Raw genomic sequence first — 23810 nt, 5'->3', positions numbered from 1 at the left:
CCGAATGATATACCAGAGCGACTTGGGGCGAGAATATACCTCACACAGTAATGAAGCTTTTTTGATTTTATATATGGGAAAATGAAATTAAAAGAAAATTGTAAAAAAAGAAATAAATAATTGAAAAAGAAATAAATAAAATATAAGCGTTTAACAAAATAAAATTAAATAGAGGAAGACAATCTTTAAAATTGCATTTCAACCGAAACCAAGACTTTGCTCTCCAAGCAGTTGGACGAGCACTGAAGGCACATATTTCTTATATAGAAGAACATCAAATAAAAAAAAGTGAAACAAAAAATAAAATAAAATCAAATTTAAGAGTATAAAATTAAGGTAAGCCAGTCAATAACCTTGAAATATGCAAAGCCAAGCAACGACTGCCAGTTTCTAAAAGAGTTGCTTTGTTTTTATAGGACTTATTTTGAAGTATAGGTGCCGGGTTACTGAGTTTATTAAATTTCGATATTTAGAAATCCATTTAGAGCGCAAATATTTGAATTCTACACAGAGATTACACACAACTAGTCTTAAAACCAGAAGAAGCAATTTCTTTTAAGTGAATTTTGAATAACAATTCTATAGTTACTTCCCCAATTTTAGAAAATAACTGAAAAAATATCCAGGAAAAATATAAATACAAAATAATTATTCCAAGTGAAGAACTACACAAATTATGTTTTTCAAGAGAGTTCTTGGAACTGAGCACCTGGCCGCTTACGGCTTCAACAGATTCCCCGAATTGCCCTCCTTTGTCTATATACATACCTATATTTATTTGAATAAAGTTTACCCCAACCCAGAGGCGAGGTGGAGAGTGCATTTCCAATGGCAACGCAGCCAAAAGTTTACAACTTTTTTGCGCTCATTAAAATTATAAAATTTTCCCCTCTACAAAGCGACACAAAATAGAGGAAGACAAGTGGCGCGGAGCGCGCAGTGGAAGGAGGGAGTGAAAAGCGCAAAGTTTTCCTGTGCCGTGTCGTGCATGCTAAAGTTGTTAAATCATAATTAATTTATGACGGCGCCATCCGCCGAAGCAGCTCCTTCCTCTCTCTGCCTGCCCTTCCCGGAGTTCGCCTCTTATCTACACTTGGCCCCACTCCGTCGTCTGGTCCCCAAAAGGGCCGCGCCGTCGTTTAAAATACTCTTAAAAAGGAGCCCAGGCTCGTCTAAATACCTGAAGGGAGTGGTCTGTTTCCAAACCCCCCCAAAAAAAAACGGAAGTCCTGGCAGAGATGCCGCCGTGAGTCACGCAAATAATGGTCACTATGTTAAAAAAAAAATTATTTTGTATATTATATATTTTTTTTTTCCATTTTTAAGCATTTTCGCCAACTTAATGCCAAATCGGATTGATTTAATATTAATAAATCGAGCTAGATCACAATTATATATTTTTATTTTGCAAAAAAAAACAGACTACCAGACTATGAAAGGACTATGGAATGAATATTTTTATTTTTAAATTTTATTTTTAATTTTAAACTAATTTTCAGGAAATCACAACATTCCCATTTGATTATTCTTTTCCTCAACTGCCCTAAAAAATATTCAAAATAAATATATTCGCGCAATTTTATGTACTTTTCCTATTTAAGTGGACTCAAAAACGAATAGAAATCGTGACTTGGTGGCCATCACAGGGTCTTACCTTGCCTCATTGCAACGGCTATGGCGATGGAATGGTGGCAGGCAAACTAATTGGTTTAATTTCAACTTTTACTTTGGCCCAAACCACCCCACCTTGTCGTCCTTGCTACTGCCACCGAAGGATATATACTCTCAGCCCCCCTTTAGCCCCTCTTCAACCCTCCGTGTCAGTGGCATTTGAGAAGTTTGCTTTGCTTTACGCTTCGCCCGCCACTTCACTTGGCTTCGTGGCGGGATGCTTTTTCTTTTTTTTTGCTCTCTCTTCCGCTTTTACTGCCTTCCACTTTGCTGGTTTGTTTCCTGCCACGCCCCCTTCCGGGCAGCCAGCATCTTAGCAGTACAGGGGCAGGGCGGGGGCGGTGTATCAATTCATTCTGGCATTCTTTTAGGCGACGACGGAAATTTTCCAATTTTCCGTTGAAGCAGAAAAATAAAGCATTCCCATGAGAGCTGTGAAGAACGTTGCTTAACTTCCGCTCTAAATTTTTGAACAAGGATTTTCATCACTGCAGTAGTTGGGTGAGTGATAATCTAAATCGAATTTAAAATATTTTAAAATTTGAAGTGACCTAAATCTGGATTTATAATTATACCTTTATACCTACTCGTTGTTCTGCTCTTAATCTAGTCGTATTTACTCGTCGCTCTGTTCTCATCATCTTAGTGGTTGTTGTCTTTGGTATATTGCTTTAGAATAATTAAATAAAACGAAGCTAAAGCATATTTAATAAATTTTAAACTCTTTTTTTAACTCTTTGAAATCTCATCAAAATTTACTAAAACTCTAGAGAAAATACACTGCAAAATCGTACAAGAACAGAGTAAAAAATTGAGACTCAAAACACCAAAACAATAATATGTAAACACAGTGTATTCTTATCTGCCCTGCTTTTCTCAACAAAGCTTTGACTTTGGCTCATCAAAACAAAACTGATTGCTACCGGATCAGTTGTTAATCTAACTTAAAGCTGAATAGTCATACGGACAGCATAATGTTGTTTACTAAAAAACCCTATGTGGGTTTGCTGCTCTGCAGCTTGTTGGCCATTTTCCAAACAATTTCCGGGGAAGTGGGAAAGATGGTCTGCTTCTATGATACACCAAGATTGGCACCCAATAGTAAGTTTGTTAGCGTTTAATCTCTATGTGACAAATGGATCAGGGGGTTATCTCTAACGGAATACCCTACTTTTATTTTTTGCCCAAGGCCCCGCACCAATCACACTGGCAGAACTGGAGCCCGCTTTGAATTTTTGCAACTTTTTGGTCTACGGTTATGCGGGAATCGATCCAGAGAATTTTAAAATTATATCCTTTGATCTGCCCAGTGGGAACCACATCAACGATCTACGCAAGAAATTCCCCCATGTTCGGTTCCTGCTCTCCGTTGGCGGTGATCGCGACATAAACGGCGAAGGGGTGCCCGATACTGGTAAGTATCTAAGTTTGCTGGAACAGCCAGAGCATAGGAGCAACTTCAGGGCAAGCGTTATATCGGAGCTCAATAAATTCGGATTCGATGGCATCGATCTGGCCTGGCAATTTCCCAAGAACAAACCCAAGTTGCAGCAGGGAATCCTGAAGAGGGCCTGGGGCAAGTTTCGTGGCTGGTTTAGTTCCACCTCAGTGGATGAAAAGGCCGCAGAGCACAAGGAGCAGTTTGCGGCTTTAATGGGAGAGCTGAGAACAGATATCCACCGAGCTGGCAAAATGCTCAGCCTCACCATGCTGCCGCATGTCTCTGCCGAACGTGAGTAGAGGAACTTTTCCATATTCCATATATCAATTCTAATATCAAACTCTTTTCTTCAGTTTTTATTGATATCCCAGTTGCGCTGATGTATGCGGACTTTGTCAACCTGGCCACCTATGACTTCCAGACCCCGGAACGAGATCCCAAGGTGGCTGATCTTCCAGCACCCCTCCAAGCCATGTATGAGCGGGATCCCAGTCACAATGTCCAGTACCAGGTCCAGTATTGGTTGAATGCAACAGCGGAGAGGGACTTCAATAAGCTGCATATTGGGGTGACCAGTTATGGGCGTTCCTGGGTTATGACCAGGAACTCTGGCATCACAGGCTATCCGCCCATACCCGAGGCAGATGGCCCGGCACCGGCGGGCAGTGCAGCCGGTATACTCAGTTGGCCGGAGATATGCGAGCTGCTACAGCAACAGCCTACGGATAGGGAGACACCGCATCTGCGCAAGGTGGGGGATCCGACCAAGAGGTATGGCGTCTATGCCTATCGAGCGGCGGATGACAAGGGCGAGAATGGCCTCTGGGTGGGCTACGAGGATCCCACAACGGCGGCCAACAAAGCTGCGTTTGCTCGAGCTCATGGCTTAGGGGGTGTGGCCTTCCACGACCTGACTATGGATGATGTACGCGGTCAGTGTGCAGGCGAAAAGTATCCCATTTTACGCAGCATTAAATATAAGCTGTAGTGTGTTTTCTGTAAACAATTGATTGATGAAAATATATGTATAAAATTGTATCTGTATCTTGTGTGATGTAGCGATGAAGAAATATTTTTAAAGCTGCAAGATATCCTAAATAGTTGGAAATTAAGGAAGCATAAGGGATGCCCCTGAAATCTTTATACATTTTTAATTCAATTTAAAATGTGTCCAAAAGTATGCAATAAAATATGTGAGAGCCTAAGCTGAAAGCAAGTTCAGTAGAAAATTATGTTATTATACTTTTAATTTCCACTTAACTTGATTTTAGATTACCTAAATATCGTTCTTTAAACAAAGAGTAACTAGTAAAACTAGTAGAAATATTTAACAAATATTTTAAAGAATAAAATCACATCTTAACCAGCTTTAATGGACCTCGTCCTTTAAGGCTAACAAGTTGAACCCCATATATGTAGGTTTTAAAAATTATATTTTGACAGATGCGTCCTTTAAGCATCATATTTTTCATATATATATTTTCCATTATCCATATTTCCCACAAACAAACACCCAACACACCCTAGATGCCATTAGTGGGAATGGAAGAATGAGTGACTTGAGGGAGATGGCTTACAAAAGTGTCACTTCCACAGCTTGAATGCCAATCCCTAGACCTGCACTCAGCACCAATTTGCCGATTCCCACGAGACAATAATGTTTGTCCATGCTCATAACGCTTAAACACATTAAAGCCGTCGTCTACAGGGGAACGGAATGATGAGTTGTCACTCCCCGAGAGCTGGCCGCAATAACTTGGGGTTACCACTCAAACATGGAAGGCCATGTCCCTGCCCTGTCCTGCATGTCCTTGTGCCGGCTTCATCCCTCGCTTGATTAGCAATTTTGCTCACGTGGCGGCACAAGCAAAATGTGTTGACTGCCATGCTGCCATTTGATGGCACAGGAAGGGTCAGAACTTTAAGGGGGCTGAGGTTCAGTGGTCAGTTATTCCCCTTCTGCTGGCAAATTTTGGAAGGGAATAACGCCCACGGATAATAGAACAGACTCCCGAATCAAATTGTGTTTGAGGGCATGCCGATTCTTTGGGTAATTACCTTCATTACAACCAGAGCGTGGATTAATTCGGTTTTGTTTTTAATTAAATATAAATAATGCTTAAAAAACTGAAAATATAAATATATTGATGATAAACAAATATACAAATGCAATGTAAATTTGTTCATATTTTTACATTTAATTAAAGTAATATTATTATAATAAATAATAATCTTATAAATTCTTATTTTTAAGACTTTATTTCATAGAAAAAGTCTGTATTATTCATTAAAATAATTTCTTAACAAAGAATTAATGTAAAATTGCCTAAGTTAAATGTTAAAACAAGAATAATGTTTGTTTAACGAATACATATCAGAATTTCGCAGTTCTTTTTAAAAGTTAAGAAACTTTTTAAACCAGACTTTTACCCTTTCTCCTAACTAAGCTTAGGTATTTACAAAATATTTTCCCCTTAGCGCCCAAATGAATGCAACAAAATGGGTTCTCCACCCCCAAAAAAAAAACCCCCCACAAGAACCTAAAGTTTATGAATAAGGACACAGTTGGTTGCATCATAAAACCGAATGGTGAGAGCCATAAAACTAACCACAGCTAAAAAATAAAAAAATAGGAAAATATTAAAAGTGGAAGAAGGGGTAAAAGCGCAACTGAAATCAACAGAATGTAACCGCAAGCACGGACGCTTAGGCAATCAACTAACGGAGTGCACACATGTTCGGGAACACTGCTTTGCAGTGCACCTTCACTGCCACGCCCACTCACCCAAACCGCCCCCACTGGCGCCACAGGTTGACAGTAAACTAATAGAGGCGCAGCTGCCGAGAAAGCCATTATATTCCGACCTGCAGGAGGAGGATAAGGAGCCTGGCAATTACACATAAATATATGGTAAGTGCACAGGGAAAAACTAAAGTCAGGAGCTGAATAATGGGACTAAAAATAGTGCTTAATAGAGTGTACATAAAAGTTATTGATAAAAGTGTTCTGAGATTAGCTTGTGTATTTTAAGAAAATATTACGTATACGCATTAGGAAGGTATTTCGAAAGAGAAAAATTTAATATTTAATATCTTTAAAAATATTTTTTAAACATATTTAAAATGGCAAAAATATATTGTGATTTTATATATCGATTAATATCGTATTTAATATTAAAATATCGATATACATTATCGAAAATATTTGATTTAATTTATTGGGGTCCTTTTTTATATTCTGACAACTGAATTCTTGAAAATATCGACAATGTATCGCAATAGTTAATCGATATTTTTATCAGTTTGTATGAAAACAGCTGTATTTAATTGAAAATAGCGGCTAACTATAGCTATTCATCGTTTATATTTTGATTAATTTTGTCTTTCAGTCATTAAAGGAATATCTCACATATAAAAAAGCCAATCGATTTATCGTACATATCTCTCAGCGTTAAAATATCTTTAAATATATTTAAATATAAACTTTCTCTTTAAATATCAATGTTGATATTTTCTGCCAAGTCCAATCTATCTACCCTCATTCCTCGTTTTATTATTTAACTTGAATGTCAAACAATGCTTTAACCTCTACATACAGTTGGATTTAAAATCCACCCAAGCTTGTCTTTTATTTAATTGAAGTAGAGCATAAACATAACAACTTGAGAGCTTTGACATGTCGCTCCCAGCCCACCACTTGAGTCCAGAACGAGGGCAGGTAAATTGAGGCATTTAGCCACATGACGGTGGAGCTTTAATCGTGCCACAAATACCGTGAGCCGCCACCACCCTTAATACCCAAATACCCTCTCGACTGGGTGATTAACTTTTTCGAGAGACATGCGGCAGCTGTCGCCATCCGCACCGCAGCGTAATTAAATTGTTAACGCACACGTGTCGGTTGTCCGTCTATCCGAGCACACACATTTTAACGAACGCCGCCGGTACACTCATCCGGACGAAGTTCATTTATCCGTAATGCCTTCTACGTTGACAAATGTGGAGAAAACAACAACAGCAGCAGCAGCAGCATCAACAGCAACAGCGCTTAGCACATGCGGCAAAACACCAACTCGCTAATCCAGTAAAGGGGAGTGGTTGTGGGATGCTTGATGAACCCTTTCTCCTCAGCTCCACTCAGCATTCACCTTCACCTTACCCAACTTTTCAGCCCCCTTTTGGCCCAGCCACCACCCCAAAAAGCGCTGACAATCGCCTCAAGCCCCCCTCAGTATAAAAAAAAAAACACATTTTGCATGGCGCTCGGATGGTGTTTTTAATGCTTCATTGGCTTAATTGCCAGCCATGTGCGACATCTCCATGCACAGCACACAAATGTTTAAAAAATTTTAAATTAATAAAACAACAATCAATTTAAGATATATATTAATATTTATTAATATAAGTTTTCATTCTACTAAAATAATTATAATATAAGATTACATTTCTATATAGATAACCAGCCATAAACATTGATAAGGACAATCATTATAATAAAAAACCAATATAATTGTAGGTTTTCCTGGAAATATAAAATTTTATAATATTTGCATAGACTAAACTATAAAATATGTACTTTACTAATACAAAAAACTAAATTCTGTATAAAATATTAATTGATTCTACACCACACATTCCTTCTCCATTAATAATTTCTTATACTTTTTAAGGAAATCTATCCTTTTAATTATAATTGTGTTTTTAAATCTTAATTGTTTTCAGTGCACACATGCCTGGCTGTTACTTATAAACAAAATCAGAGCCACACACACACACACATACGCAACAACTTTTGCGTGGTAAAGTTAATTCGACCACAAACACGTTCATTTACCTTTTGCGGATAGACACATGCCATTGAACAAGTTAAATTTCAGCCTGGAAAATCCCCCTGGGAGTTGTGAAAAGTTTGGGTAAACTAGCTAAACTTTTAAATATAGATTTTATTTTATTTTAAGAGGGATAAACTTTAGAGAAATTTAAAACATTTTGGGGTAAATAGAATATACACATATGTTTAATATAAAATAAAATATTTTGAATAAATTTTCAGGACTATTTAAACTTTTAGTAAATCCTATTAAATAGTCATCGAAGATTTGATTTAAGATAAGAAATCTACCAATTTACTGATTAACAATTTTAACATTATATTTCCTAAGCAATAATGTGTGTAAATATACATTGAAAATTTGAAAAAATACTCAGAAAGCTATCAATGTTGATACGAAATGCAAATGCAAATCAAAGCTTAAGATCTTTCAAAAGCTATCAAGAACGGGATAGGAGGCTGCCTCTGCTGGTGCTACTCAGATCAAGTTATGACACATTCCTTTATATTCAAAATGCCATGAATTAATTGAAAAAGTGCGCAATTCGATGCTAATCAATTTGACTTCTCTGGGCTATAAAAGCTACCTGTTCGCATCGATTGGCAAATTAGTCGCTCATTTCAATCGCAATATGAAGCTGCTTTCGGTTGCCTTTCTGCTCGGCCTTCTGGCTTTGGCCAGCGGTAAGTGTTCTAAATAAAAATTTAATCTATAAAGCCGATACTAAGTGAAGTCCTTGTTCCAGCCACTCCTTTGAATCCCGGCAATGTGATCATCAACGGCGATTGCAGAGTTTGCAATGTTCGAGGCGACTAAAAATTATTATTAAAAGCTGGATGCTGCTGATGAATTGTGAAAAAAAAACATTAAATAAAATGAGTTCTTTGAAACATTAAATTTTGTTGAAAAAGTTATTTATTTTGTGAGTGGGACAAACATATAAAGAAATTATAGAATTTAAAGAAAATCTATCTGTACTGATGGATTTTAGGATATGTATTCACATTCCCCTAAAATTTCATAAACTCTTTCGGAAATAATGAAATAAATGTTTTTTAAAAACTACAAATATATATCAAAATCGTGTTCGTATACCATTTATTTTGAATATTAACCAAATTCAAATTTTAACCTCCATGGACATTACAGCTTCGGCAATCTCCATTTATAACAACGTCACCAGGAACCAGCGGAGAGGCTAATTAAAATAAAATTATATAAATATATATATTTTAAATAAATGTATTTTATTTTATTTTTTACTCACCACTGGCCAGGGCCAAAAACCCTAAGGCAAAAATCAAGGAAATTAACTTCATGGCTACGGATTGAATGCAACTAATTCCAATACCTTTCATTTAATTTCTTTTATAGGCTCTGAAAAATGTGTGAAATTGCAGGAATTTCCCTTGCACGTATTAATTTGATTGGGAAATTCGATTTTTGACTAGGTCAATGGACAAGGTCATATTGAAACTGGAAACGCCCGAGAAATAAAATTTTCCCCATTGAGTGAGTTGATAAGGCGATGTATTATATTTGAATGCAAAATCGTGTGGCGAACAATGATAACAGAGATTTTTGAAATATATTATTAATACAATTCTTACATATATAGATAAGGCAGCTTGCAGCAAAGTATTTGCTGTTTTAAGATAGGTAAATTTGAAAATTAATCTAAGAATATCTATTTCTTAAATTCATTGATTTTAGTAACTTAATATAATTTAGTGTCAAGCTAAAATTATGATATAATAAGAAAAAGTCTACGAAACCATAAAGTGCGTGTCTTTTAAACGGCATCACCAAGCTGAATCCCTAAAGATCCCAGATTTCCCTTAAATACTCCAATACTTTCAAGGCAGAATATTATTTTAGCTGCCTTAGAAAACTCACCAAAAGCATTTATAAAATATCTTTCTCAAATTAAGGAATATTAACTTCCAAGAAAATATACCCTAAGATTTAAAATACTTGAAATAGCTCGTAGAATTATTTAAATTTAATTACAACGCAATTTTAAAATTTTTAAATAGTACTTTTCATATTTATTGATTATAATATATTAATTTATTTATTAATTTTAATTTTACAAATGGTCTTTAAATTCATGAAATCCTTATATTTTCTATTATTAATATTAGAAAAAGCCTAGAAAAAGGGAAACCTACAAAAGTAAGCATACCTTTAATAAATTGGTACTTTAAATGTTCTTTCTTTCTGTATTAAATATGAATTAAACTAAACAAATGATATAAAATTCCAAATGCCATTGCTCCAGATGTTAAAGTGTACGACATGGAGCCCGATTTTTTTCCAGGACCCATAATTATGTTCTTGTCATCATCGGGCTTGTTGCAGTCAATGCACTCTCCATTAATATACACCTTGCCCGGGGTGGCTGCAATTAAAATGTCAAAAAAAAATATATAATAAAAAATATAATAAAATCTAGATTTATGCAATATCAATTACCGTTAACCGCAGACAGTAAACAAAGCAGCAGTATCACTGCCGAGGCGATTTGGAGAGGTTTCATGGTTTGATTTGCGATTAATTCTGAATGTAAATGCGAGAGTGCTCTGCTTTTTATATGGGATTAGTATATAGTATATAGGAACATTAGGGTACAGTATTTTCTGGAAATAATGAACTATGTATTTAAAAAATATATATTTTTCTAAGTTTTCTTCTGTCTGCTGTAGGTAGAGGAATTTAAAAATAATTTAAATAGTAATCTAAATACAAATATTTTATATTTTAATTTACATATAAAATTGTACAAATGAAATAATGTTTTTTTTATAATTTTATAACTGAGTTGTTGGCGTGATAAAGGTCTTAGAAAAAATGTATATGTTTTGTCTATATTTTAATAAACTTTATATATTTCTTTAGCGCAGCCACGTAAAAAAATTGATCAAAAAATAAATACTTACAAATATGGGTTTCTATAATATTTATTTTTAAATTTAAGTATAATCTGAAAATTCAGTTTACAACAAAAATCTACAAGCTTAATATTATTTCATTAATAATTTTGTAGAATAATGCAGTAACCTTAAATATTAAAAAAAAAACTAAAAAAATTTTGACGATGTGTTAAGAAATATACTGCAATAGGCTGAATGCCAAACTACTTATTTAAATTTGTAGAATTTTCTTATTAATTTTAAAATTTTATTTAAAATATTAATTTATTATTAAAGTCGCTTTAAATAGTTCTAAAAATTGTAAAACAATTTTTTTAAATTTGCAGAAATTAGTTGTATTTCCCAGTTAAACCCAAATAAACATTCATGATTTCTTTTACTGTGTTTTTGTTTTATTAAAGTTTCATTGAATTTTTTCTATTGTGTTTACTTAAGTATATGTGACAAACTATGTATTATATGGCGGTGTGCATTTTCTAAATTGACCGATAGCTGGATTGTATTCCTCCTCCATTTCTGTGACTCTAGGCTCGCACATTGCAGACGCGGCAGTCGCCGTTGATGATGACATTGCCGGGATTCAGGGGAGTGGCTGTGTTAAAAAATAATTCAATTTATTAATTTATAATATTAATTTATATAGACTTTTTTTTACTGACCGCTGGCGAGGGCAACCAGACCCAAGACGAAGGCGAGCGACAGGAATTTCATGTTGAAATAGTTTTGTTTTTTTTTAAGGAACTCGGCGAGTGAACTCTGGTGGATTGGCAGCTGACAACTGATGCCGAAAGCAGAAAACTGCAGTGCTTATATAGCTCGATCGCTCTATAGCTTCATAGCCAAAGCTAGCTCTTATCACAGCTGCCTGGGAAAAGTCTGTGCGAGATTGGGATTCGCCCAGAGGCAGCCCCCAGGCCAGAAATTCCCCGAGTGCAGTGCGACGTTCTCAATGAAAACTGAGCGTAAACAACTCTTGACTGATTGGCGGAGGGAAATCTGTCCCGGAGCGAGATTTTATTCACGTGCAGCTGAGAGATTCGAAACCTGATTTAAACTTGGAATGGGACTGGCGCCCCTTTGCCATGATTCCACGTATTGCGACTCGTTCTGCAGGCAAAGCTCTAAGTTTACACCTTTGATTCCTTGGAATCAATTACGCAAAAGTAAACGTGTAAATTAAGAACAAATGAATTAGCAAGTACGGGTACTAATGGAAAGATGATGCAAATATAAGTCGAGAGGCATCGACTGCGAGATACCGAGTACTTTCTAATTTTCCCTAATTTTTCCCAAGGCTCCATTTCAAAAAGCAATATTAGTTCGCATATTATTATTATAATTTTTCTATAGATTTTATAATTCATTTTAATTAGTAATGGCGGTGTAAGTCTTCATCATAAATAATTTAGTTTTTATATTTACGGGACATGGCTAAATCGATTCGGCTGATGTTAATCAAATATGTACATATATCGTTATTTGAATCTAAGTCTCCTTTTTGGGCCTCTTAGATACAACACCCATATACCTTAAAATATGGTTACTAAGTATAATTAAACCACTTGTCCTATTTCCGGCTTATTTTTAGAAGTAATCTGCATTATACGTATTCTGCATAATCCTCATTATAAATTCATTTAGTTTATTATTTATTTGTTCTGTGTTATAACATTTTGAGAATAATTTGATATAACAAATATTTCAAAATATGAGTATACTACAGTAAAGGTTTAAAATATTTATTTATATAAAAAAGGGAAAGTAATTTTATTTTTTTATTCTTTTTTTTTTCTTATTTTTACATTATTTGTCATTAATTTGTTAGATTAAATGTAAGCGTAAAGCTTAAAAACTGAGCACAAAATAGTCATCATAGATGAAATATGTAAATAAAATATATATTTAAAATTGTAAATAAAAAGTATACGTTTTTATTTAAAACTATTTATTTTTTATGAATTTTTACAAAAGGCCTAGATAAGTTTTTAAACCTCGAAAACTTTATTAATCAATTTTGTTATACTTAAAGTAGGTAAAAATCATGAAGATTTCTGAATGTCTCTAGCATAAAATATAGTAAATTTATTATTAGCTGTAATAAACTAAAAATATTTGTTTGTTATTTCCCAAGTTTTCCAACTATGACAACAGTGCGGATGCTTTATATACAATGATAACACATCCCAGGTATATAACGCATCCGCACTGTTGTCATTGTGCCTAAGCCCTAGAACAAATATTAATAAATAATAATACAAATACATATAAGCAATAGGAAATATACGTAAATACTAAAAAGGTATTGACCTATAAATATAGATTTTCAAAACTGTAAACTAGATTATGATAGTTGTAATAGAGGTATATATAGTGTAATGGAAGTAAAATTCATAAGAGTAAAGATTTTTTAACAATCTTAGTTTCTGTATAACAGAATATGATTTTAAATTATATTTCCACATTTGGTTTTTTGTTTGCAGCCAAGGAACTTCTTCTTAAGCTTCGTTAAGAGAATACCAACCATCTAAAAATGTTTATAGATTTTGCTGAAATTTGTATAGCCATAATAAAAGACAACAAAATGGTATAAGTTGTAGTTTTCACTTTAGTTTTTGTATTATTGGCATTGTTTTTAAATTCTATGTTTCACTTTAGTACAGATTTGTAGCTTAAATAATGTGTCTTGGGTGTGAGGTAAGCTATGGCCATGTATCGATCGTCCTTCCCTCTACTTGCCGCCGTGCACATTGCAGTACTTGCAGTCGCCGTTGATGATCACATTTCCGGGATCGGGCGACAGAGGAACAGCTGCATAGAAAAAAGAATAAAAATTATAAGAATTAATAAGATAATTGATTCAGGAAGAGGGAAGCCTCAACTCACCGTTGGCCAGGGCCAGCAGACCGAGAACGAAGACGGTAACAACGGAGAAGAATTTCATATTGAGTCTGGGATTTATTCCGGCTTGGTTGCTAAATGCTCTGCGCAATTGATTGGCTTGAACTGATGCTCTCGACCAGCCGCTCATGATCTTATATAGCTGCCCGCTGGGATCGGAACAGATCGGATCGGATCGCTGCCGACTCGAGTGCATTGGGCAGTCGGAGACTTCTGATAACCCCCGACAAATAAGACGTGTGTGGGAAAACACCGAAAGGTCTCTGTGCTATAAAAATCGTGTAGTAGTATACTTTTTTTTGTTTTGCGTATTTAAATCTGGAAATTCCAGTCTACATAGTGTTTACGCCAAAGTCAATAAGTCTGTTATGCCAAATAGCAGGTAGAAGCGAATATTATTAAATCTCAATTGAAAAATTTTATAGATTTTGCTGTAATTGTTGAGTCTATAATAAAAGACAACACAAAGGTATAAGTTGTAGTTTTCATTTTAGGTTTTGTATTATTGGCATTGTTTCTAAATTCTATGTTTCACTTTAGTACAGATTTGTAGCATTAATAATATGTCTTGGCTGTGAGGTAAGCTGTGGCCATGTATCGATCGTCCTTTCCTCTACTTGCCACCATGCACATTGCAGTACTTGCAGTCGCCATTGATGACCACATTTCCGGGATCGGGCGACAGGGGAACAGCTACAAATAATAGAAATAATAGGAATTAATAAAATAATTCATTCAGGAAGATGAGAGCCTCAACTCACCGTTGGCCAGGGCCAGCAGACCGAAAACGAAGACGGTGACAACGGAGAAGAACTTCATATTGAGTCTGGGACTTATTCCGGCTTGGTTGCTAAATGCTCTTCGCAATTGATTGGCTTGAACTGATGCTCTTGGCCAGCCGCACATGATCTTATATAGCGGCCTGCTGGGTGCACTCGAGTGCATTGGTCAGCCACAGGCTTCTAATCATCCCAGACAAATACGACGTGTTTGGGGAAAACACAAAAAGGTTAGCACTCTCTGTGCTATAAACATCGTATAGTAAGTATACTTTTTTTTTGCGTATTTAAATCTGGAAATTCCAGTCTAAAGTTTACGCCGATGTCAATAAGTCTGTTATGCCAAATAGCAGGTAGAAGAGAATATTATTAAATCTCAATTCAAGCGAAAAAGGGTTCTAGTCTGTGGTTAGACATTGGACGGACATGTAGGGAATTTCATGATAAAATTTCAATCTTCTTCGCTGCAGCAAATATATTTTATATTATTTTGTTTTGTGTTTATTTACTTTTATTTAAATTCTAAAATATATACACATAAATACTTGCAGCCGGCGTTAATTAAATCAAACAACGAGCTGTGGTAAGCCAATAACAATGTATTTATATTGTATGCATACATTTTGGTTTTATAAAAAGTGTATCGACTAATTAAAACCCGTTGAAGAGATGTTAATTAGGAAGTGAACACGTGTTGGTTGTTCTAACTTAACAGGTAATCCATATATAATCCATGCGATACTTGTGCAATAAATTATGAAGCCAGATGCTTAATCAAGTAATTCTTAGAAAGCAATTGATTTTCTTATTAACAAGGTAACCCATCGTCGTATCCCTATTTTACATTGGATGAGAAAGGGAAATTATCAGGTCTATCAGGACATCAGCCATCTCATGGTTTTCTAAGCTAATCTCTTCATCCTAATCTAACTGCAAGTAACAGTCAATAGTTCAGCTTTGTCTAAAAAAACGTAAAAAATAAAGCATTAAGTAAAGCTTATTCCAGCTTGCGGAGGAAGTACATATTAAAGTGTGAACACTCCCGTATATTTATATACTATACTACATTTACAGATTTGAGATCAAAGCCCAAGATAATAATCCAGCTATAAAATAAGGTGCCTGATCACACAGCCGTCGATCCAGCCAGTTGGAGAGCCGCAACAATGAAGTGTCTGACGTTATTAGCGCTATTGGTCTTGGCCACGTTGGCCTTCGTGCAAGGTCAGTTGTGAAATTTACTCTAAATATATAAATTCAATTATTAAATAATATTTAAATAATACTCTCTCCCACAGCCGGCAAGGTAAGCATCAAGGGCGAGTGTGTCCACTGCAATGAACATCCCACCACCACCACACGCAAACCCTCCCCTGCCCGAGGTAATGGCGGCAAAACTACGGCCAAGCCAAGGTCAAAAACTCCACCGGCCCGCAAGGATTCGGACTCGGATGAGGATGATGATGATCTGTCCGGATGGTCACTGCATCAGACCTCTGGCGGAGCTCAGCACATAGCCAACAGGCGCCACAAGCGTCAGTGGGGCCGTGGGTGGGGTGGAAGCGAACAATATATCGGCGGCTGGACAGGAAATGGTCCCGTTACCACCATTGATTCCCGTGGCACTCCCGATACAATAGTCCGGAACAGCGATTGCGTTGGATGCAACATTCGGGGTTGAGGTTGAGTTGAGATTCAGAAAAATTAGATCAACGGAAGAGATAATCTTAAAGACAAAAATTTTAATAAATAAATTACCAATCACATATATATAAATAAAGTCTTTAATTTGTTTTAGATGGTTTTTAGTGTTATTTTAACATTTTTTCAGCCCGTCGGCGATATTTTTGTCGATAGAACTTTTTAAGTCAGAACGCCTTGAGAATTTTAGTACAAAGCTAGCAAATAGAGAGATTTTTATATACAGGAAATCAAATAGTATTTTTAATATCCATATTGAATTAAAAAAAAATCATAAACTTAACATAAACAAATATTTGTAAACAATTTGGTTTGTTTTTGTTTGTTAAAATCAATTTGCTTATATAATACTTCGATCCAGTTCGATTTCAGCTGAAATAATCTGCTAGCTGCGATTCTGGAAAACCCCTTTGCCAAGAATTATCTGCCAATTGAACTGGTTTCCCGGGCGATTCCCCACTACGCCACTTGACTGCGTGCCGACTTGCAATCTGGTTTCTAAAACAAAGCAAACGAAATCGCTTAAAAGCTTTATGAACTCAGGCGCCTTTAGCAGATTCGTCTTGCATCCAGATCGAGAATGAAGTGCCTGATTTTGTCCTTTGCTATTGCCGCTGTCCTGGTGTCCCTGGCTTCAGGTAAGCAGACAGGCGCAATGGTCCTACTCCACCTTCTCCCGTTATCCCCAGCATTCACTCATTATTCCAATCCTCCATAGCCGGAACCGTGGTTATTGGCGGCCGATGCCTGGATTGCAGTCCGCCGGTGGGCGAAAAAGTCATAGTCGATGGCCAAGTGCATAGCAGGGGCAAGCCAGGCCAAGGAACTGTCTACATTAATTCTCCGGGTGCCTATCCAGGAGCACTGGATGGTCCTGCCCGTGGTCCTCCCCGTAAGATAGCCTCAGGAGCTGATGGCACTCGGTATCCCGAGGGCTTCAGTGGCCGTGTTCCCGGCAATACTTACCTCCACAACACGGACTGCGTTGGCTGCAGCATAAGCGGAGGCGGGGACTGAAAATTAATAAAATGTGATTAGCATAAATGAGAGTTTTGTATTTGAAATTGTTTTTAAATTTGTTAATTTTTAAAATTTTATGCCCGTGGAAAAGCAGATACAATTCGTGGGGAAAGTACAAACATCGTTAGTTCACTAAAAAAATAAATAAAAGATACATTACTTAAACAAATTAGTGTTTACTCTTCTATTAATATTATTTGCTTTCCTACATGTAATTATATTAATTATTTAAAATTAATACCAAAAATGGATTACCTACCTAATAGAATTTCAGAAAAAAACTAAAACAAAATGTCGACTATGGGATACTCTACATTCTGTAAAAGATAGTTTGTAATACTAGAATCATTTTTGAGCCAAATATGTATGGTTTTCAAAGGTTAATAACTTGCTTTCAATTAAAACTAATATTTTTTGTTTATTTTTCTGTTAATGAATAGGTTTATAATTGTTAAGATAATGTAAAATATAATAAATTATAATATAATTAGCAGATTTTTTAGTATGTAACTGGATGTAAGCCTTGTTCTTTTAAATATATGTGCATTTTGGGGACTCGAAAGAAGACGCATTATTCATTAGATTGTTTTACGTTTTATTTTGAAAAATAAGATAAAGAACAAGGCTACATCAACTAGTATTTTTATGAATAAGAAGTCGAAAGCTTGTTTTTATTCTTCCTTATATATACATTTTACTCTACAAATATCGGTCATAAACATTTCTAATAAATACATGGCACGTGGTGACAAAAATGTCACAGAAACCAACGAAGATGGTGCATAAATCCAGTTTGATTTGTTTGTTTTTATACTTCAAATTATAACGAGGTTATTCACCAGTCAGCAGTAACGAAATGACAAATTTTTAAGATGTCAAAGTAAATATTAAGCGTGAGAGAACATTAGAAAGTGCCTCGACTAGGATATACCCTTAATTTGCTGATATATTAGCAAATGTATTCCATTACTTGAGCCATTGTTGCTTCATTTTTCTACAAATTTAATTATTTAAAATTATGTAAAAAAAAGTATCTTACAACGTTTATTATAGGTATATACGCATAAATGTATCTATAAGATATGATAAAATATTTAACCATTTCCTTTCATCTCAACTGCAATAAGTGTGTTATTAAATCACAGCTCTTAATAACAAAGCCGATACTTTACGTCATTATTGGTTTTTACGCAGTGCCTATCAGAAATGTTGCTAAATATATAAATTAAATTCCGAAGCTGGAAAGCAGAAGCTTTAAAGCTGCCCATCCGGCGAGCAAGGGCTTCAGTTATATTGCATAGGTTATCAAGTGCGGCGGGGGTTTTGCATTCATTCTACTGTTCTTTGGGAAAATCCTAAGGTTTTATAAAATATTCAAGGGTATTTTCACTTGTTCTTGCTCAGCCCGAGCAAAAGCTATATAATAAGACCATTACTGTGGCCTCTCAGTCAGTTTCTCATCTGAATTGTTGCCGCAATGAAGTATCTCTCGTTATTTGTCACGCTTCTGGCGCTGCTATGCCTTACAGATTTCGGAAGTGCTGGTAAGTTCTCCACTTCTACATCCACTTAGAATCTTTTGCTGATGGAGTATAATTTTCAGGAAGAATACATATCCCCAAGATAACTATTCGCAATGGAGATATAACTGTCCATGGAGACTGCATAGGCTGCACAGCACGAGCCAGCAAAAACTCGGCGCATTTATCAATTCATCAGTCTTACTCATATAAATGGAGGAGTAAAGGTTAAATTTAGTTAATAATTAATATTATAATTAATAATTAAATATATCAGGTAGAAACAATCTTGCCATTTATATTTAAAATATTAATAAACAACTATTCTTGTGAATAAATTATTAAATAGATGTAAACTAAAAGTTTGCTTTTAATTATAGAGCTGGTTATGGGTATTTGACAATGCATTCTTCCTTAATTAGTCGAAGTTATTAATCTTAAATATTTGTACATAAGAGCGAGTATACAAACATATAAAAATACAACAAAATAAAACATTTTTAAAAGGAGTAATGAACCTTGTCTGATGTCTTTACTATTTTAACAAAATATTCTCTTTTGACAAACATATTTCCCAAAAAAATAAAACACAACAAAATCCTTCCATGAACAACTGTTTTTGGCCAGCTTTCTTGCCCACCTGAGGGCTGAGTTCACTTCACTGTACTAAATTAATAATAGCCAAATTGCAATGTTCTCGTAAATTTGTCGTTAAACTCAAGCCGGGGTCGTAAATCATTCCGGGGCAGCGCGAGGTTCCGTTTCGGCTTCTGTTTTATGCCTCATTGGTGGAAATATTTCAACAAAAAGGCATAAAAATTGCCATCATATTTGACTTTACCCGGGCCATGCCTTACACGTGTTTTTCTCATTTTCCTTGCGGCAGCCATTTCCGCGTTCCAACTGCCGCGTTCCGCGCCCTCAGTCCTGTGTCCCGAGTCCCGTGTCCTTTTGCGAGATGTTTTATTGCCAAGGAAAACGGAACGAAGGCAAACCGCTGTGCGCCTGTAAATGACTCCCCAGGCACCTTTATATTGACTCGTAAAATTGCGACATTTAGTTGTGTGTGAGGTGTAGAGGGGAAAATCTCTCACCCCGCTTTTTCCTGCCCCTTTTCCACACTTCCGGCCCTTGGCTGTTGTCTTCGGCCTGGCTTTTTGGGGTCGGGACAGGTTTCTTTGCCGCTTTAAATTTGATTTTTATTTCCAGCGGCAAACGATTTTTTTATGGAAGAAAAAACACACCCCCATCGTTGTGTTGCTAGTCTTTGATTTCTCTCAGCGGAAATTGAGTGTTTGATAGAGCTCTGACAAAAGGACTCAGTCCGACAAGGAAAAGGCGAGGAGGATTTATCTGGTACTTGATAGATTCTTTACCTCCGCCTTTTGTCTGGTGTCCACCATTGCTTTTAATAAGAACGTTTTTTTTATCGTCCGGCTTTAGATTAATTTCATTCTGGAGGCATCAAGTGTTTAATTAAAATTTTAAAGAACTCAAACGAGTCGTATTTTCATAATTAAATTCATTTTGATGGTTCACGGTCACCACATTGCGCATACGCATAGTTAAACGAAGAAAATACTTAAATTTTGTTCATTTTCTTGCTTTTCTAATTAATTATTTCCTTCTTCCATTTGTTTATCTTAAATTGTTAACTCGAAATATACTATATCTTTAACTTTAAACAAAGTCCTCACAATCATTCAACGAAATTCACAGAAAAAATTAAAGCTCTTCTCAGCCAACAAACTCATATTTTGTTTGTATACTGAATGTCCTTTTCATTATCCTCTTCCAAATTTCCTTCTCTGGCATATCCCTGCTGCAACTGTTATTGCAACCTAATTACGCACTCCGGATTGCCTCCCCTTTGGGACACTCGACAAAGAGCCAAATATGCAATCAAAATTTTCCAAACACAGAATTTTCCTGCTACTTTTGCTGGTCGAAATGGCAACCCAATATAACCGCATTTGATGTCCAGGACATGTGGCCAACATAACCACCGAGTGGGGGAGACCGAAAACAGTTGCCCGGCCACGCCCTTGGGCCAGGCCACTACCACATCCACAGGCCACCAGCAGGAGCTCGTCTGGTACGCCCACCGCCCCCAAGGCCGATCAACTGGACATTCAATTTTACAATTCCGCCGCCCTCGGGCGCCTGCATTATGCAGCTTACCTCGAACTGATTTCATTTTCGTAATTACCTTACCAATGGCCTCCATCGCCCCCCAAAATCCCCTGCAATTATACTAAAAGAAAATTTGTTCATTTCTGAAATGTAACTCCATTCATATGGGCCCAGCTATATTTGTTAATTACTTTTGTTAATTAATTAATTAATTTTGTAATTTATGTACTTAAAATGTTTAATATTTGACAATAAAATTAAGGCAACCACATTTGCGCATATAATTCCCAACTGGTTCTAGTATTCCTGGAATAAAGTAAACAGTGGCGGATATATGTGGATACATATTTATCCTATTATATATGTGCTTGGATATATGTTTAAGCTATTTCATATGTGCTATTATAGCGGTACTTGCCCTAAAAGAAAGTTCTATATTTTTAACAGCTAAAAATTAGCTTAAAAATAAGAAAAATCTGTATAAATGTAAGAAAAATTCACCTTTGATTTAAGAAAAGTATTTTCCATAAACAAAAAAAATCGAAAAAACATAATTTTTCTACATAAAAGAAAAATAGATTTTGTATTATACATGCATATTTCGCTCAGTGCCTGCAATTCCATGGCTTATCGACAGGTGGCGCTGGCTGGCTTTGAGGTAGGGTCGGTCGGTCGTGAGCTGGCTTAACGAGTTGATTAAATGCTGTAATTGATGGAATTGCGAATGTGCGGGGATGCAAGGTGTAAATGATCGGCTTGGAATGCCGCCTGGATAAACATGTCATTGTCGTTAGACGATGCCGCTTGGTCGCTTGAATGAGCTCCAAAGTGATTTGGGATGGCTGCTCCACCCTTAACCCTTCGTTCTGCTAACCCTTTTTGCTCCGGATCTCTGGACAACATCAGTGGGCATCAATCAAAGGAGCGCCGGGAATGTGAGCGTATTCATTTCATAAATATTTGCGGCCAGGGTCGGGCCCTCGACTTCATAAAAGGGGTCGCAAAAAAGGGAAACGACGGGCCGGCACATACACACACACAAAAAGGTTGAAATAAAAAATGATTTCAAAATTGAAAGGATTATGGGCGAACGGCAACGGAGCGCGTTAATGTTGATGGCCGGATGGGTTCCCTGGGGTCGAAATTGGGGACCTGGGACTCGGAGACTACTCTGCCTCTGGGTCTGGAACTCGGTCTGGGACTGGGACTGAGTCTGCTGGTATGCTGCTGGTGTCGCTGTCAGTCAAACAAAACCGGGTGAAATCAACAAAATCAGAGGACTGGGCCCGGGCGGGGGCATACACCAACACATATCCCCAATGTTGTTGGTCAACAATATAATTTGAACAGGAATGAAAAATAAACGAGGCGCACGAGAAGTGATTTTGTGGAACCGAGAGGGGGGCTTATGAAAGCACACGAACAAAAAGAACACAAAACGTACAATTTTTGTATAAATCAAACCAAATATGTGAGCAAAATGTTTTTGATTTCGATTCGTGAAACCGGAATAGACACATATAATGTGGAGACAGCACAGTGGAGGTGTCAATAATTAAAGTGCTACTTAAAACCTTTATCTTTGCTAATAAAAGTTAATAAACAGTCAAAAATAACATTTAAATAGCAAGAAAAATATATACAAATTTCAATAACACCTATCAAGTAAATTTAGCTCCACCTCGTTAGAATTTTCTCATGCTGCCACTAAATAATCAATAAAATGTAGTATAAAAATCTCACTTAAGCCCACTGTGCAGCTCCAGTTTCATTACGTTACGAAACCATTTCAATTTGCTCTGTCCAATCCTTCCCCTCTGTCACCCACTGTGCTGTATTGCCTTTTATTTGCACGAAAAAAAGTTAAATGCACTGAAAATAAATGTAAAATACTTTGACTTAACAATTAAATACTATCTTGGTAATTCAAATATATTTATAAACATAAAAAAACTACATTTACTATGCTTTTATCATAGATTTCCATTAAAAAAACTAAAATAAAATATTTTACATCATACTCTAAGGACTAAATAAAAGAAATATAAAGTCCCCTGATGTACTTATACTAACAAAACCATATTCATGATTTAAACTTTTTCTTAGTGTATCCACATGGGTGGACTTTTCTCCGTCCTTGTCTGAATGCCTTTTCCCTCTCGCCAGGACAACTGCTAGGGCTGCTGCTGGCAGTTTGCACAACCATAAATGTTATAGCTGAGCTGGGGATTTGCTGCCACTGTTTGGGAGTGGAACAGCTGCCGCTTTTTGACTAGGACTTGGAGTTGGTCTTGCACTTGGACTTGGACTCGCAAAACTCAATTTATTGTTGGGCGCCGCCGGCAGGCAGGCAGGAAGGCAGGATCTGTTCGTCCCGCTTCCCTTCGCCAGGACATTATCCATCTATCACATTTTGCCGTGGTTGTGTGTTTGCTCGGCTACCATTTCCACATTTCCAAACAAGACGAGCAGGACTTTATGATGTCCATTCTCGCTTCTCGGCGTTGACTGCTGAAAATTGAAAATCATAATCGCATCAACTTTCTGCCCCTAAAAACTTTTCCCCCCTCCTGTCTGGAAAAAGTTGAATTTTCCTCTGACTTTCTCCAGTTCCGACCCTATTGCTCTCGAAAATAGAATGCCAGAAAGATAATTTGTTGAGATTAGTTTTACTACACACAATGCGTGGATGCTGGATGTGTGCCTTCTCTCCCGGCTCTCTCTGTGTGTGTCCTGGTTAACCTTTGCTTATTGTGGCTGCCTTTTATCGGACAAACCGACGGAACCAGGGCCCGAATCTGGGCTCCCAGCCAACTTTTATGCATATAAATTATGTGCAAGTTGATTATAAAACAATGCAAAACTGGCAAAAACTTTTCAGC

The 23810-nt window shown here is 36.4% G+C and overlaps 10 protein-coding genes across 10 annotated transcripts; 5 read left to right on the top strand and 5 right to left on the bottom strand.

Moving 5' to 3' along the window:
- The first annotated feature begins 2594 nt into the window (after positions 1–2594).
- On the top strand, positions 2595–4150 carry Idgf5 (Imaginal disc growth factor 5). The gene is made up of 3 exons (XM_017169509.2): positions 2595–2772; positions 2861–3403; positions 3466–4150. The coding sequence occupies exons 1-3, from the start codon at positions 2646–2648 to the stop codon at positions 4098–4100; spliced, it is 1305 nt and encodes a 434-aa protein (XP_017024998.1). The 5' UTR covers positions 2595–2645; the 3' UTR covers positions 4101–4150.
- A 4327-nt stretch (positions 4151–8477) lies between these two features.
- LOC108076581 (bomanin Short 3-like) lies at positions 8478–8841 on the top strand. The gene is made up of 2 exons (XM_017169491.2): positions 8478–8627; positions 8690–8841. Exons 1-2 carry the CDS (start codon positions 8492–8494, stop codon positions 8758–8760), a joined length of 207 nt encoding a protein of 68 aa, XP_017024980.2. The 5' UTR covers positions 8478–8491; the 3' UTR covers positions 8761–8841.
- Positions 8842–9025: 184 nt separating this feature from the next.
- LOC108076823 (bomanin Short 5-like) lies at positions 9026–9286 on the bottom strand. Its single transcript, XM_017169855.3, has 2 exons — positions 9212–9286; positions 9026–9142 (listed from the first exon to the last, which is right to left on the bottom strand). Exons 1-2 carry the CDS (start codon positions 9261–9263, stop codon positions 9072–9074), a joined length of 123 nt encoding a protein of 40 aa, XP_017025344.1. The 5' UTR covers positions 9264–9286; the 3' UTR covers positions 9026–9071.
- Positions 9287–10112: 826 nt separating this feature from the next.
- On the bottom strand, positions 10113–10499 carry BomT2 (Bomanin Tailed 2). Its single transcript, XM_017169490.2, has 2 exons — positions 10420–10499; positions 10113–10345 (listed from the first exon to the last, which is right to left on the bottom strand). Exons 1-2 carry the CDS (start codon positions 10481–10483, stop codon positions 10170–10172), a joined length of 240 nt encoding a protein of 79 aa, XP_017024979.1. The 5' UTR covers positions 10484–10499; the 3' UTR covers positions 10113–10169.
- A 748-nt stretch (positions 10500–11247) lies between these two features.
- LOC108076822 (Bomanin Short 3) lies at positions 11248–11681 on the bottom strand. Its single transcript, XM_017169854.3, has 2 exons — positions 11537–11681; positions 11248–11469 (listed from the first exon to the last, which is right to left on the bottom strand). The coding sequence occupies exons 1-2, from the start codon at positions 11586–11588 to the stop codon at positions 11402–11404; spliced, it is 120 nt and encodes a 39-aa protein (XP_017025343.1). The 5' UTR covers positions 11589–11681; the 3' UTR covers positions 11248–11401.
- Positions 11682–13464: 1783 nt separating this feature from the next.
- Positions 13465–13905, bottom strand: LOC108076820 (bomanin Short 2-like). Its single transcript, XM_017169851.2, has 2 exons — positions 13761–13905; positions 13465–13685 (listed from the first exon to the last, which is right to left on the bottom strand). The coding sequence occupies exons 1-2, from the start codon at positions 13903–13905 to the stop codon at positions 13606–13608; spliced, it is 225 nt and encodes a 74-aa protein (XP_017025340.2). The 3' UTR covers positions 13465–13605.
- A 346-nt stretch (positions 13906–14251) lies between these two features.
- On the bottom strand, positions 14252–14693 carry LOC108076821 (bomanin Short 2). The gene is made up of 2 exons (XM_017169853.3): positions 14537–14693; positions 14252–14468 (listed from the first exon to the last, which is right to left on the bottom strand). The coding sequence occupies exons 1-2, from the start codon at positions 14679–14681 to the stop codon at positions 14389–14391; spliced, it is 225 nt and encodes a 74-aa protein (XP_017025342.2). The 5' UTR covers positions 14682–14693; the 3' UTR covers positions 14252–14388.
- Positions 14694–14968: 275 nt separating this feature from the next.
- On the top strand, positions 14969–16351 carry BomBc2 (Bomanin Bicipital 2). Its single transcript, XM_017169850.3, has 3 exons — positions 14969–15137; positions 15629–15778; positions 15853–16351. The coding sequence occupies exons 2-3, from the start codon at positions 15721–15723 to the stop codon at positions 16233–16235; spliced, it is 441 nt and encodes a 146-aa protein (XP_017025339.1). The 5' UTR covers positions 14969–15137; positions 15629–15720; the 3' UTR covers positions 16236–16351.
- Positions 16352–16735: 384 nt separating this feature from the next.
- Positions 16736–17444, top strand: BomBc1 (Bomanin Bicipital 1). The gene is made up of 2 exons (XM_017169554.2): positions 16736–16893; positions 16974–17444. The coding sequence occupies exons 1-2, from the start codon at positions 16836–16838 to the stop codon at positions 17270–17272; spliced, it is 357 nt and encodes a 118-aa protein (XP_017025043.1). The 5' UTR covers positions 16736–16835; the 3' UTR covers positions 17273–17444.
- Positions 17445–18583: 1139 nt separating this feature from the next.
- On the top strand, positions 18584–19157 carry BomT1 (Bomanin Tailed 1). The gene is made up of 2 exons (XM_017169599.3): positions 18584–18819; positions 18879–19157. Exons 1-2 carry the CDS (start codon positions 18753–18755, stop codon positions 19025–19027), a joined length of 216 nt encoding a protein of 71 aa, XP_017025088.1. The 5' UTR covers positions 18584–18752; the 3' UTR covers positions 19028–19157.
- The last annotated feature ends 4653 nt before the right edge of the window (positions 19158–23810 follow it).

Source organism: Drosophila kikkawai, chromosome 2R (assembly GCF_030179895.1).
Source record: "Drosophila kikkawai strain 14028-0561.14 chromosome 2R, DkikHiC1v2, whole genome shotgun sequence".
NCBI lineage: Eukaryota > Metazoa > Arthropoda > Insecta > Diptera > Drosophilidae > Drosophila > Drosophila kikkawai.
Note: the sequence above shows the minus strand (reverse complement) of the source record. Positions and strands in the feature narration are given on the sequence as shown.

Excerpts from the sequence above, each read along its gene's own strand:
- Idgf5 (XM_017169509.2), top strand. The coding sequence starts at position 2,646 with ATGTTGTTTACTAAAAAACCCTATGTGGGTTTGCTGCTCTGCAGCTTG. Across the intron at positions 2,773-2,860 it reads ACCAAGATTGGCACCCAATA|GCCCCGCACCAATCACACTG; the intron begins GTAAGTTTGTTA and ends TTTTTGCCCAAG. Across the intron at positions 3,404-3,465 it reads GCCGCATGTCTCTGCCGAAC|TTTTTATTGATATCCCAGTT; the intron begins GTGAGTAGAGGA and ends TCTTTTCTTCAG.
- LOC108076581 (XM_017169491.2), top strand. The coding sequence starts at position 8,492 with ATGCTAATCAATTTGACTTCTCTGGGCTATAAAAGCTACCTGTTCGCA. Across the intron at positions 8,628-8,689 it reads CCTTCTGGCTTTGGCCAGCG|CCACTCCTTTGAATCCCGGC; the intron begins GTAAGTGTTCTA and ends TCCTTGTTCCAG.
- LOC108076823 (XM_017169855.3), bottom strand. The coding sequence starts at position 9,263 with ATGAAGTTAATTTCCTTGATTTTTGCCTTAGGGTTTTTGGCCCTGGCC. Across the intron at positions 9,143-9,211 it reads GTTTTTGGCCCTGGCCAGTG|CCTCTCCGCTGGTTCCTGGT; the intron begins GTGAGTAAAAAA and ends TATTTTAATTAG.
- BomT2 (XM_017169490.2), bottom strand. The coding sequence starts at position 10,483 with ATGAAACCTCTCCAAATCGCCTCGGCAGTGATACTGCTGCTTTGTTTA. Across the intron at positions 10,346-10,419 it reads TTTACTGTCTGCGGTTAACG|CCACCCCGGGCAAGGTGTAT; the intron begins GTAATTGATATT and ends TTTTAATTGCAG.
- LOC108076822 (XM_017169854.3), bottom strand. The coding sequence starts at position 11,588 with ATGAAATTCCTGTCGCTCGCCTTCGTCTTGGGTCTGGTTGCCCTCGCC. Across the intron at positions 11,470-11,536 it reads TCTGGTTGCCCTCGCCAGCG|CCACTCCCCTGAATCCCGGC; the intron begins GTCAGTAAAAAA and ends TTTTTAACACAG.
- LOC108076820 (XM_017169851.2), bottom strand. The coding sequence starts at position 13,905 with ATGAGCGGCTGGTCGAGAGCATCAGTTCAAGCCAATCAATTGCGCAGA. Across the intron at positions 13,686-13,760 it reads TCTGCTGGCCCTGGCCAACG|CTGTTCCTCTGTCGCCCGAT; the intron begins GTGAGTTGAGGC and ends TTTTCTATGCAG.
- LOC108076821 (XM_017169853.3), bottom strand. The coding sequence starts at position 14,681 with ATGTGCGGCTGGCCAAGAGCATCAGTTCAAGCCAATCAATTGCGAAGA. Across the intron at positions 14,469-14,536 it reads TCTGCTGGCCCTGGCCAACG|CTGTTCCCCTGTCGCCCGAT; the intron begins GTGAGTTGAGGC and ends TATTATTTGTAG.
- BomBc2 (XM_017169850.3), top strand. The coding sequence starts at position 15,721 with ATGAAGTGTCTGACGTTATTAGCGCTATTGGTCTTGGCCACGTTGGCC. Across the intron at positions 15,779-15,852 it reads CACGTTGGCCTTCGTGCAAG|CCGGCAAGGTAAGCATCAAG; the intron begins GTCAGTTGTGAA and ends TCTCTCCCACAG.
- BomBc1 (XM_017169554.2), top strand. The coding sequence starts at position 16,836 with ATGAAGTGCCTGATTTTGTCCTTTGCTATTGCCGCTGTCCTGGTGTCC. Across the intron at positions 16,894-16,973 it reads CCTGGTGTCCCTGGCTTCAG|CCGGAACCGTGGTTATTGGC; the intron begins GTAAGCAGACAG and ends AATCCTCCATAG.
- BomT1 (XM_017169599.3), top strand. The coding sequence starts at position 18,753 with ATGAAGTATCTCTCGTTATTTGTCACGCTTCTGGCGCTGCTATGCCTT. Across the intron at positions 18,820-18,878 it reads TACAGATTTCGGAAGTGCTG|GAAGAATACATATCCCCAAG; the intron begins GTAAGTTCTCCA and ends TATAATTTTCAG.